The sequence below is a fragment of the Canis lupus genome, chromosome X (genome assembly GCF_048164855.1).
Source record: "Canis lupus baileyi chromosome X, mCanLup2.hap1, whole genome shotgun sequence".
Taxonomy (NCBI): domain Eukaryota; kingdom Metazoa; phylum Chordata; class Mammalia; order Carnivora; family Canidae; genus Canis; species Canis lupus.
The window spans coordinates 6,720,621-6,733,016 of NC_132876.1; the positions used below are offsets into that span (position 1 = coordinate 6,720,621).

At 42.6% G+C, this 12,396-nt stretch overlaps 1 protein-coding gene across 6 annotated transcripts in view; it reads right to left on the reverse strand.

The window, feature by feature from the left end:
* AFF2 (ALF transcription elongation factor 2) overlaps nt 1-12,396 on the reverse strand; it is a 472,783-nt gene that overhangs the window by 305,298 nt on the left and 155,089 nt on the right. For 4 of the 6 annotated variants that reach the window (XM_072817062.1, XM_072817060.1, XM_072817061.1 and 1 more), the window contains exon 3: nt 4,359-5,219. The exons of the other annotated variants lie outside the window; for them this stretch is intronic. In XM_072817062.1, the coding sequence (XP_072673163.1) occupies nt 4,359-5,219 (861 nt within the window). The remainder of the gene's footprint in view (nt 1-4,358; nt 5,220-12,396) is intronic. 6 annotated transcript variants of the gene reach the window in all.

Consider the following 12,396-nt stretch of genomic DNA (forward strand, 5'->3'; position numbering starts at 1 on the left):
TAAGCTCCCAGTGTTCTCTGCAGTTCTCCCACAAGGGACTTGAGCTTCCTATCTACCTCATAATAAATAAAGCTAATTATACACAGTGTTCACTGCATAGGATGCAAAACCAATAGAGCACAGTCACAAATGCAAGCAATAACTTTTCAGCTGGTCAACAAAGCCAGCCACTAAAATAAGCTAAAGGCAGTTCCTATCATTTGTATCAGTTCCATTAAACTCTTCTAAGAGATTCCTAATTTTGAGGCAATTGCGGCCTCAGACAGCCTTAGGTCACAGGCAAGAGCAGCTTGTGAGGCAAATGATACTTTATGGTGATGGCACTCCACCCATTAGTATTGTACTTATGAAAGCTTATTGACCTAAGATGGAAATACTTAATATCCATCATCGATCCTTTAATTTACATGTGATTATTTACCCCCCCAAACAATCCTACCAATGAACTGTGCCAAAATGCAAAGCTAGCCACACCAAAAGATTTTTATCCTAATGAGAAACATAAGTAAAACATCTGTAATAAAATCAAGTATAAAGCTACATTTATTAACAAATTAATTTCCTAATAAAATACCATCTGCAAGCTACCCTCAGTTTCCACTTGATATAAATAGGTCTTTTACTGTTTTCAGACGCAGTTCCCAGAAAATTCTTCTAAGCTCAACTGCAAAACACATCAGTCTTTGCGGTGGGGGTGGGGGGTGGGGGGAGGTTGCCTGGTATGTTAGTAAATTCTGCAAAACTAAGTTTTAAACAAATTATTTTGTTCCAAAAGCATGCTTCCATTGAAAAGCGGACCTTTTGCAATAAAGTCGGTTAGACTTCTAGAATCCTTAGCATGGATACAGAAATTCTAAGAAGCAAGGAAATGTTTCAAGGATGGGCCATAAATAAAATTTCCCCACTCTACACATGAGCATAGACACATAAGCAAACATGGGCACACGCACATGCTCATTCCACTTCAGTCTCTCAACTCACAAGTATATTCATATCTGCTTATTTGTACATCGTAGAATACTGTCTGTGTTCTGGTCATTCAACTTCCCACAGCTCCCAAATGTACTTCATGAACATACAAGTTGGCGTCTCTCACTAGAGCCAGGGACAAAGTGGGGAATACTCACAGAGCCCCCTGACTGCTCTCCTGACAAGCCCTTTTAGCAATAACCAAGGAATAATGCTACCACTCATCAGTGATGGCTAATTTGACTGGGGACCCAGAACCCAATGCCTGGACCTCTCGGCGCCAGGGACTGGGGCTGAATTCTCATGCTAAGTGCTTTTGAAAAGTACATCAAGATTTAATAGGGTGAATTTCCAGACTTGGTCAGAGTTTTAGCCACATAAACTCCATTAGGTGCAATGCTCCATAATGCTCCACCCTGTCTATATTTATGCTCATGTTTTAACCTACACCCTTGTAAGTTCTCAGGCCGGCTGTCAGACTTCTCATTTCCTTGCATCCTATTCTTGGCTTCCACATTTCCCTTGAAGCCAATATGTTCCCCTGACTTGAGGGCCCTAAGCTTCTGACCATCCCTCTTTCAAATCCTTCCTTGAGACCTATATTTTAAAATAAGTACTCTCTCCACTGATCTCTCATCATGACATTATTACATCTGACCCATTTTTCATACGAGGCTCTACCAAAGTCTATTTGTACCATCACCAAAGGTTGTGTGCACATAGGTGGCTTTTTGGATGTTCATCTCCAGAGTTGAAGACAGCTCAGACTCTCTTTGGAAATGTAGCTCTCATTGGTGTGCCAGAGCATTGAGTTTAAAAAAAATAAAAAAAAAGGAAAGGAGAAAGAAAGAAAGAAAGAAAGAAAGAAAGAAAGAAAGAAAGAAAGAAGGAAGGAAGGAAGGAAGGAAGGAAGGAAGGAAGGAAGGAAGGAAGGAAGGAAGGAAGGAAGGAAGAAAGAAAGAAAGAAAGGCAAAAAAAAAAGAAAAAGTATGAAGTCGTTTCTGAATCTGTGTCAGCCATGTTGTGAATATCTAAGAGAGAGATTACAATGGAGTGAATCTCACTGGGACTGTGACCTGTCCCTTGGCTAATGAGGTCCAGACGCAGGTTGACAGACCTTTTAATGGGCCAGTGCCATTCCCAGACTGGCCCCAAGCGATGGCATTGCTGTGGCAGGAGGGAATGACACCAGATACCAGGGCAAGAGAAGGGACAAGAATGATACATGCCAGCCTCTCATTATACTCCTCTCCCAAGACAGGCTTCTTGTTGGATTTTAAGGATTTCAATCCCATATGAAGTAATCCAGTGGAAATGAGGATGAAGACTTCGAAACGACTGTGCAGGAGCAGAGCAGAGTAAGACACAGGCAGACAGGGCACAACTAAAGAGATTTAACTGATGATGGATTTTCAAGCATTCATTTCCCTTTGTTCGTGGTAGTTGATTAACACCATGGCTTAGAAAATGTACTCAAGTAACCATTTTTTAATTTCATTCATTTAACAAATATTTATTAAGTATCTACTGGGTGCCAGGCATTTGCCGGTGCTCGGGATACAAAGAAGGAGACATTCCTTGCTCTCCAGGAGCTCACAGTCTAGTAGAGGAGACAGACACATAAATCAGTGGTAAGGCGCTAGAGGAGCCCAGAGGAAGCAGGGGAGCTTTCACAGAGAAAGGAACAATCTAGCAGACTTGAAGGAGGAACAGGGCTTCACCAGAAGACAAAGGGGAGGGGAGGGAAAGACGTTCTAGGCTGAGAGAACGGCAGGCACAAAAGCAAGGAAGCATGATATCGCGTGACATGACGGGGAACCACAGGTAGCCACTCGACATGGCTGAGACTTCGTCTGCAGGTGAAGAAATGGTGAAATGGGAAGTCAGAGAAGGAGCATGGAATCAGAGTGAAGAGCTTTGTATGCAGGACTAAGAAACTTGGACCTTGTCCAGGAAGCGATGCGAAGGCACTGGAAGAATCCAAAGCAGGGAGTGACATGGTTGGATCTGCCCATGATGTCAGCCTGAATGGAGGATGGTTTGGAAGAGAGGTGAGACTAGAGGGAGAGCAGAGAGGAGGGGCCGTCACAGGGGCCCACGGGCACTCCGAAGGCAGGGAGGGTAAAGAGGGGACAGGCTGGAGAGATCTTTGGGAGGAAGCTTGACAAGACTTGATGAATAATGATACAAGAAGCAAGACGGCCTCAGAAATGAAAAGATATGAAAAACATGCATTCCGAATATATGACCCACAGCCCCATTCCTCCCTCCCTCGGTGTTCCCATCATCCTCTGAAGTCCCCGCATCTGCTGAGTGCGAACGAGGGTGCGAGAGCCAGAGCGGCGCATACAGTCAGATTTCTCTAATTCAGACACCACTAACTTGGAATCTGCAACAATTCACACCGACTGTCTGTGCCTCCCATTGAGTAAGAATTTCAACCTACTTTCTTCCTCTGTGTCTTTTCAAGCCTTTAGGCACCAGTAACAGGAATCCAATCTAAAAGCAGTGGCTTCTTCCAATCAAGCGCTGGAGGTGCAGTAGGGCAGCCGCTTACGTGGTGGTATCTGGGGGGCACCCAATATATGACCCCCACCCAGGAGCCACAAGGCCTGGGATCCAATCATTAGCGATTCACTCCTTTGGGAGAGGCTGTGGTCCCTCCGACTTCTCTTTTATAAGGCAATGATTCCTGAGATGGGTGGGACATTTAGTCACTCTAAACCCAGTGGGATGGTAGTTGAGTATAATGCCTTTGGCTTTGACAGAAGGGATCAAGGTAGTATAAGAGGGCTATGAAGGTACTTGTGCAAGACGGTTGGTGCAGAAGGCAAGATTGAGGGATACGGAAGACAACGTTAGGATCTTGCCAAGGAATGGCCCCAGTAAGCATTCAAGAAACTAAGATTCTTAAAGAATGCCTTCCACTTCCGATGCCAGCAAACCACATGTTTATATTCTTGTACCTTAAGGAGCTTCTGTGCTTTGTGCTTATGAGATGCTATCTGCTAGTGAAGGCCTATGGTGACTCCCAATCTTTGCGTGGACCTCACACTGCTTATGACCAGTTATAATCTCCAGTGTTATTAGTTCGTACATATCACTACAAGTGCACTCTCTGAGACTATTTTCTAAGTGCAACTTCTCATTCACTCAGACTGACCTTGTCTGTTGCCATTCCACATTATGGAGATTTGACTGTATTTGCAGAATGGTAATCAGCCAAGTCAGAAGTGACAGAAGATCGAGACTGAGACTCTGATCTTGAAGAGTCTCCTCTATGGCTCAAGAAGGTAAATAAGAGCTGCTGGTGAATACTTGATTATAGAGGTTAGAGCAGTCAACCAAGGAAAAAAATGAAACAAAACAAAACTTTAAAAATTACTTACTTCACTTGTTTGGAGAATCGTGAACTTGGGCAGTTTAGGCTTTGAACTGGCTGCACTGGGTTTTCCATCCAAGAGGGATCCAAATGACAGATTCCCAAAGCTGTTCTCGAATTCAATTGAGGGCTTCAGTGTCGGAGGGACGTCTGATGCCTGGTCCTGGCCATCCATGGGTCTGACATATGCAGTTGGCTTTTGCTGCCCCATGTTTGTTTTGCAGTAAAGCCCTGGTGGAAAGTTCTGAACTGAAAGGCCACTGCTGGGAGCTAACAAAGAGGAGGCAACTAGGGGAGACCCAGGAGCTTGCACTGTGAATTCAGATTCTTCTGGTGAGACGGATTGAAAGATTTCTTTGAACGGATCCCCTGCACTGGATTTGAGACTACCATCTTCCTTTGCAGATGCATTTGACTCTTCAACTACTCCGACCTGGGGCTGTTCAGCTGGGTAAACAAAGAAGTCTTCCAGTCGGGCTTGGGGCTGGTCCTGTGTAGATGGCTGCAACTTGTTTGGCTGACCACTGGCCTGGCTGGCTGGGACAGTGCTAGCACTCTGACTATCTCGGGGCCACTCGGCTTTTGGTTTCCTGTTGCTGTGTATTAGAGTGGAATTCAGTATCACGACGGAAGGTGGAGGCATTGGTGCCGAGGGGTGAGTGCTATCCTGGTGAGATGGGAGCATTCGGTTCTTTTGTTCTGGGAAAAAGCTTGGTTCATTTTTGTTGATGGGAGTCTGGGGCACCGAATTCTTTGGGATTCCCACTAGATGATTCTGATTAGAATGGTTAGTTAGCAAATCCTTCATTTCATCATAGTTTCCCAGCGTGTTCTGGACTCGGTTGGCAAGTGCATCCCCTTTGTTTGTCTAAAATAACAAAAAGATGGGGGTGGGAGGAGAGAGAATGAATAGGTTTGTGTTTCCTAATGTTAATGTTTCAAACAGATGCCCTAAGTAGACTAGCATATAGGGTTCTTTAAAATTCTCATGCTGCCATATAATTTCATACTTTTCATGTGCTATGTAAGAAAAAAAATCAATAACACTATTGAAAGAGCCTCTTGGAATGAGTTGTGTGATTAACGTCTGTATACTCCCTGGCCTGTCCTTAAACATGCTCATTGGGAGAAAGTTTTAAATTACGTCGCTTATGAATTTTATTAGCAAAGTAACTTACTTTAGGTCAGATGAACTGAATGGTTATATTCCATATTGTGATGAACAACTTCAGCTTAGTGATCACTGGAATTGTAATGGAACGTTTGACTTATATTTGTTCTTGACACGTCAGCCCTTTGCGCCACATTATACCATGAAAAAGGCTTAGCCCATTGGATAAGGAAGTCAGTGAAACTGTGCAGTCGTGGATGCATTGGTTTAGAAAAGCTCAACATCTAATTGAGCTAACATGACTAAAGTGAATCTAATTCCTTTTCATCAAAGGACTGTATAAATTACTGGTGTCAGCCCACATATTCTGGGGACAACTGTGTATATATTGATGATTCATGTTTGTTTACTTTGAAATAGTGCAATTGTTCATCAACACTGACTCAAGCTCTCCTGTGTCTTTTCAATGATCTAGAAAAAATTTGTTCAAGAACTCAAACTGTTGCCTACGTAAATCAAAACAAAGTCAGATTTCCAAAGTGATGTTGGCAACTAAATCATTCTATGGACAATCAACAGACCGGTTATATCATCCCCTGTAGGAAATACTAATCTTGTTAAAATGGCTGTGGTTGTTTTTCAAATCATTAAGTTGCCGCATGGGTTTTTGTAATACAGAAAGCACGGCTTTCATAACTAGAAAATGGTAGACAGCTATATGCTTGGAAACGGCATATAGATTTTGAAGAAAGCTCAGCTGTTCATCTTTGAAAGTGACTTCTTACTATTCCCTTTACAAGACAGAGGTGTTCTCAAAACAAGCTGTTGTATTTGGAAGGGCAAAGGACTTCTTTGTACCCAGGCTGCACTACCCTGGTACGAGCCATTGCAATGAAACAAGGCTACAGGCATCCATGGAGCCATGTGGCAGCAGAACCACTGGATGGGGAAGACACCCCCACCCTATGTAGCCTCTCGGTCCCAAGAGCCCATGGGCATGCTCTCCATGCATGGGAAGGGGTGACAACCTCCCCACTGGTACAGCCTCCACTGCAGATGTTTAACATCTCAGATTTCTCACATGCCCTTAACTCAGCCCAAGCTCCTGGCAATACACAGGGAGTGTGCCTACCCAAGTCTGGGATCTCAGTCTACACCTAGGCTGTCTGGCTGTGTGCTGTTCTCTGTATGTGATGATGGAAGTGTGCAGATGAATGGAGGGTGAAGTGCTGGAAATGGATGAAATCACCCAGAGAAAGAAAATACAGAATGAGAAGATCAGGCTCAGGAGGCCACCTTGGGATGTATCAACCTTTTTTAAGCGATCGAGAGAAGAAGAGGAGCCTGCAAAGGATACCAAGAAGGAGCAACCAGAGAAGTAATCAAACTGGTGACCTTGGCCTCGTTGTTAACATGATCTCCGTGTACTGTATGCGGTATCCAAATCATAGCATGTGTGAAATCATATAAGACATTTCCAAAGAAATGAGGGCAGTGAGGGAAATAGGATTCCAGAGATTAAGGAAAAGTATGCTCAATAACTGCTAAAAGGGTCCTGTTGGGGATGGGGAATTTCGGAAATCCAATAAATGTCCGTTTCACCTTTCTTATCCACAAGAACATCTGATATTGCATCACATGCAACCTTGGTGCTAAAGCAGTGATTAAACAATTAACATTCCATATAATCCTCGGCTGGATAATCGCTCACTCCATTTTCAGAAGTACATCTGAAAGGCCTATTTAATAGAGACGGGTAGAAATCACTTACATTCCCTGAAAATCCCTAGGTTTGTCCATTTTAATGGCACAAATTACTCTTCAGCTAAGGCCAGAATAAACTCTGGATATGGTGGTTTCCTTCCATGGTGGCTTGTGACTAAACATTTGGGCAGCAGCCAAAACCCAGTCTCCCCCCATTCAGTCCCTTCATTCAAAATGAAGAGATTTCATCGTGCTGAGCGCCCAGTAAGAATTTGATGCAAGCTTTAGATACTTGCAAACTTGTTCTGGCCCCTCAAACAGTTAACCTCTTAGGTCAGATGATGGCCTAATGAACACTAGTACTTGACTATTTTCAAGAATCTGACCCAGCAAGGTGGGGGAGACAACACCATTTCATTTTCCATGTAAAATGCCTTTGTTTTACACTGCCTCATTTCATGAATTTGGATGTGCTTCCTTCCCTCAAAGATTATTCTGTAAGATAAGCACTTTTCCCTTTTTGCCTTAGCTACCAGGAAGCTCAAAGTTCAACTGGCTGAACTTTCATTGGAAGTTTCCTGGACATTCATTAAAAGTTGTCTGAACTTCCATTGAAACGGAGTTTAAAAAAAAGCGGGGGGGAGAGAAAAAAAAAAGAAACTGAGTTCTACAGAATCAGAACTGTGCCTCGAGATGTCAAAGAGACCAGCACAAAGTAACTCACTCTCTCCAGGCCAACGTGGTCAAGACTCAAGAACCTTAAGACTCATTTGCTTGCAAGCAAGCTAGTCACATTTCTGTTCCTGTTCAGTAGTAAATAAAAGGGACATGTTCATCTTTTCTTCAATGGAGAGAACCTTGATTAGGTTTTAATGTCTCTTAATTTACCTCTACTGTTATAATGCTCTGGGTTTCCAATACATGCAAAGATTTTTTTCCCATCTCCAGGTTTTAAAATATGCTTGAAATTAGGAGAACTGGCCAATGTCTAAAACTACAGCTACATAAATAAAATCAGAGGAAAATTAAAAGTTCTCTGACTAGGTCTAGAAAATCAACCTCCCACCATTGAAGGTATACTACAGTAATGATTTATTTTCCTGCATATAAGTATGAGCTCTTAAAGGTCAGAGGCCACCCTTTGTTCACCTTTATATCCTCAAGACTTATTAGCACCATGTCAGGTGTATATCAAGCACTCAAAAAAACTGTTACTAACACGAACAGAATCAAATTATAATTCATACCCTACCTATATCAAAATAAAGGCTTTGAAACAGCTTGGAGTAAAAGGTACGTAAATAGAAAAACAAAAGTCAGTCTGATTCCATTACTGTGACTGAACATCAAATTGCACTTTGAGCTCCCTGGTAGCGAAGACAAAAAGGAAAAGCTTAGAGCTTACAGAATTCTCTTTGTCTGATGGAAGGAAGCATAGCTTAATTTATTAAATAAGACAAATGATTTCCAGATACTAAAATGTAAAAAGGAATTCTTATTGGTTCAGTTACAAGAACCTTTAAACATGGGGCACCTGAGTGGCTCTGCCGGTTAGGCGTCTGACTCTTGGTTTTGGCTCAGGTCATGATCTCCTGGATCATGAGCTGGAGCCCTATGTTGGGCTCTGAGCTCAGCATGGAGTCTGACTGAGATCATCTCCCACTCCTTCTCCCTTTACTCTTCCCCTGCACATGCACACACACGTGTGCGCTCTCTAATAAATAAATCTTTTTTAAAAAGAAACTTAACAATAAAACATTTTTTTTCAGCACCAATTCTACAGAAGATGCAATGATGTTCTTCATGTGGCTTTTTCTTATGATGATTAAAGGAAGAGCATTGCATTCACGTCTAATTCAGTGAAGGCACATCTACATGTGGAGTTAGGGGCTAGGCTAAGAGCTCCAGGTGTGGGGTTTTCCTGTGCACAAATGACACAGGGGCCGAATTGGGAGAACCTGGAGGAATGAAGGGACGTCAACTCCCTTATACTAGCTTCCTCACAGAGCAATGGCCTCAGAGGGACTTGTGAGCGGAACTGCATGGCAGGCAGTTCAAGGTTGAGTTCACTGGCGACACTTTGAGTTGCTGATTGAAGGAAGATCCATATGCTTTGCATAATAGACGTGCCGTGGCTACAAGTAGAAATTACCATAGTCATGCTTAAGACACATACTGGTAAAGTCAACAATCACCAGGCAGGGTAAGGCACAGAGGACACACAGACAGATAGCCTCAAAAAGTCCACCATTTAACAATCTCCAAATAATTAACAGTACAGTCTAGGTCGCCTGGGTCGCCTCCCTGTCTTTCCACCACTGGAGCTGGGTAACTGTCAAGCAGTTTTTAAATTTCTCAAGATGTACACATGAGAGCCACCAGATAGAAAACCTACACAATGGACTCTCATTATACACAACAGCAACTTCTGATTTACACTGAATGTTCTTTTTCACCCTCCAGAGTCTCAGTGATCCTATTAAGGAGCAAGGTATTCTTGGCAGTCTTGATCAGACATTATAAACATGGCAAAAATGAAATTTAGCCATTTCGATCAATTACAGGCTTCTTTCAATTGGCCAGTTCTTTACTTCCCGTTCTAGATAATTGGTTGATTCTCAAAGGTAACCTCAGCAGCTCTTACTTTCTAAGTAATCACAATTTCTCCATCATCAAGGAAATGCATTTTCCAAGTATTTTCAGGCATAAATTACATGTCTGGTTTGTGGCTAATGACTAACAGCACTCCTTCATTTAAGCTTTTTTCCTCTCGCTACTCCAAGAAACGCAAAGTTGCCTCAGTTTGCTTCTAATGCTATCTACAAATCAGTAGTAGAAGTTCATTTGCAAGACTAATGCGCTAGGAGGCGACTGTACCATCATATTTCTTTTTGACAAAAAGAAGCAAAATAATTTAAGTTTTGAGGCTCATTTTTTTCCCTTTATTTCATTGTGGCTAATGTGTGTGATTTAGTCATTCCTTTTTTTTCTAATTGTAATATTTTTTCAGTTAATCTCTTAAGCCGTAAGTTGCTATTTCTTTCTTTAATTATAATAACGATAATATCTCAAACTTGTACGGCACTTTCCAGATTTCAAAGCAAGGTCTCCCAACTCGTTTGATTTGATCCTTACAACCATCATGTGAGTCAGCAGAGCAGCTCTGATCTCATTCTGGCTTCTACCTTCCCAACCCCAATGACCTTGGGTAAGCCACTTAATCTCTATGTGCCTCGCTTTCCTCGTTCTCGTAGAGTGCAAAGAGTTATAAAATGTTAGTTGCTGTTGTTGCTTTATTATTACTATTATCAGGGATTATTTCATATCAGGTATTATTATTCAATTCACAGAGGAGGAAACTATAGGTCAGAGGAATGAAGTTTCTTCATCAAAGTCCCACAGGAGGTAGGTAATAAGCTTATCAGGTCTTCTGACCTCCAGTGGGAGGATAAACAGCTTCCTGTGACAGGTACTGAACCACACAGAACTTGGTCAAGATTCACCACTGGCATGGATATGAAGCTGTAGAGAAGCTACCTCACCTCTCTGAGCCTCAAATTCCTCGTGGGCAACATGAGGAAAACGAGTACTCCAGGTGTCATAAGGACTAACCAGGCACATATAAAGCCCTAGCATATGCCTGGTGTACAGCAGGCACTGGATACATGCCAGTTCCTCATCTCGCCCAGTCTTCCCACACTAGCCTACACACGTCATATAGCTTCATGTTTTCCAAGTGCTTTTGAAGACATCCTTCTCAACACCATAGCACAAAGTCGGATTTGAGTTATAAGTGACAGAAGCAGCTGCCCAGAGAAGTTACCCATCACCAACCAAATATAAGGGTGGTCAACATTCTTTCCATTCTGTGAATGGTAGGGGTGAAGCAATGAAAGGAAAGAAATCAGCCAGGATGATGAGAGATCACGGTTTCTTCTAATTGCTGAGAAAGGGCAGGGGGTTTTAGGGACCAATGCTCATTGGCTACTTCATGAACTACCAACACTACTGGACAACTGATCAGACCACATTTTAGGCTTTAGGGTGGCAAGAAGTTTCCTGAAAGTCCTGATCCACCACCAGAAGTTGTGATTTTTAATTTGATAAGCATTCCCACCACAACCCTAAGGAAGGGTTGGGATATGTCTTTGTCTCTACCAACAGACCATGGGCCAGCTCTAAAACTCTCCCTGCCACTGGTATGTCCAGATACTCCAAGGGTGTCCACATCAGTCCAGGTCTAGGGAGCTGATGGAGGTGCACAGCAGTTCTAGTATCATAATATGGGAAGGGAGTAGGAAAAGCATACTCTCCTGAACACAGGAGAATCCTGAACACAGACACAGCAAAGATGGCAGCTGGTCATCAAAGCAATGGTGAAAGAAAGAGAATCACTAGGTCATCAACTGTTAGCTTAATTTCTCTCCTATACAGTCTTGACTAAAGAACAACAGCTCTTCCCCATCAGGAAACATAATGGTGACAGGCTACTAATCACACAATAGGCCTGGCCCTGAGCTAGACAAATGTTCCCACCTAGCGCCTCTCGTTGATATACCCTTGTCATAGTGAGACAGATGACTTTTGAAAACTTCTGGAAATGGTGATTTCAGGTTTTTTAACTGCTTACTCAGAAATACACTGCTTACATCTTAAAATAAATACATGTCTATATTACAGGCTTGTTAACAAGGGATGGCCCTTACCTTAGAGGTACAAGGCCATTAATTCAACATGACTTAAAGTTATGAAGGGGTATAAACCAAGGGTTCTACACCTCATAATGGAAATAGCATTGGGAATGGAGTAGGTTTTGAATTTTAAGAATGACTCTTTGAGTAAAGCTCATTTTTCTAACTTATCCAAAGATGAGGTGTAAAACTCATCTGGTTATTCCTCTTCCTCAAGAAGGGAAAAGGCATCTACCATCTTTTAACCTCTCTTCCATTTTCTGGAAAAAAATGGAGGCCACAACATCTTCCCATGGCTGATCACTCTTCACATGTTCTTGATTTTGTGCTTGCTCTGGGAGCCTACCTCATTCATCATCACCTCTTCCTCCTGTCCCTTCACCCTCTCCCTCTTGACTGACATTGGGGCCTTCCCATCAATCTCTAAACGTGTTCACATTTCTTCTACTCCCAGACCCCAGGCAGTTTGGCTCCCCACAATGAGTGCCACCATCAACAAATAAAACAACTCTCCCTAAAGTCACTGATCCACCTCCCTT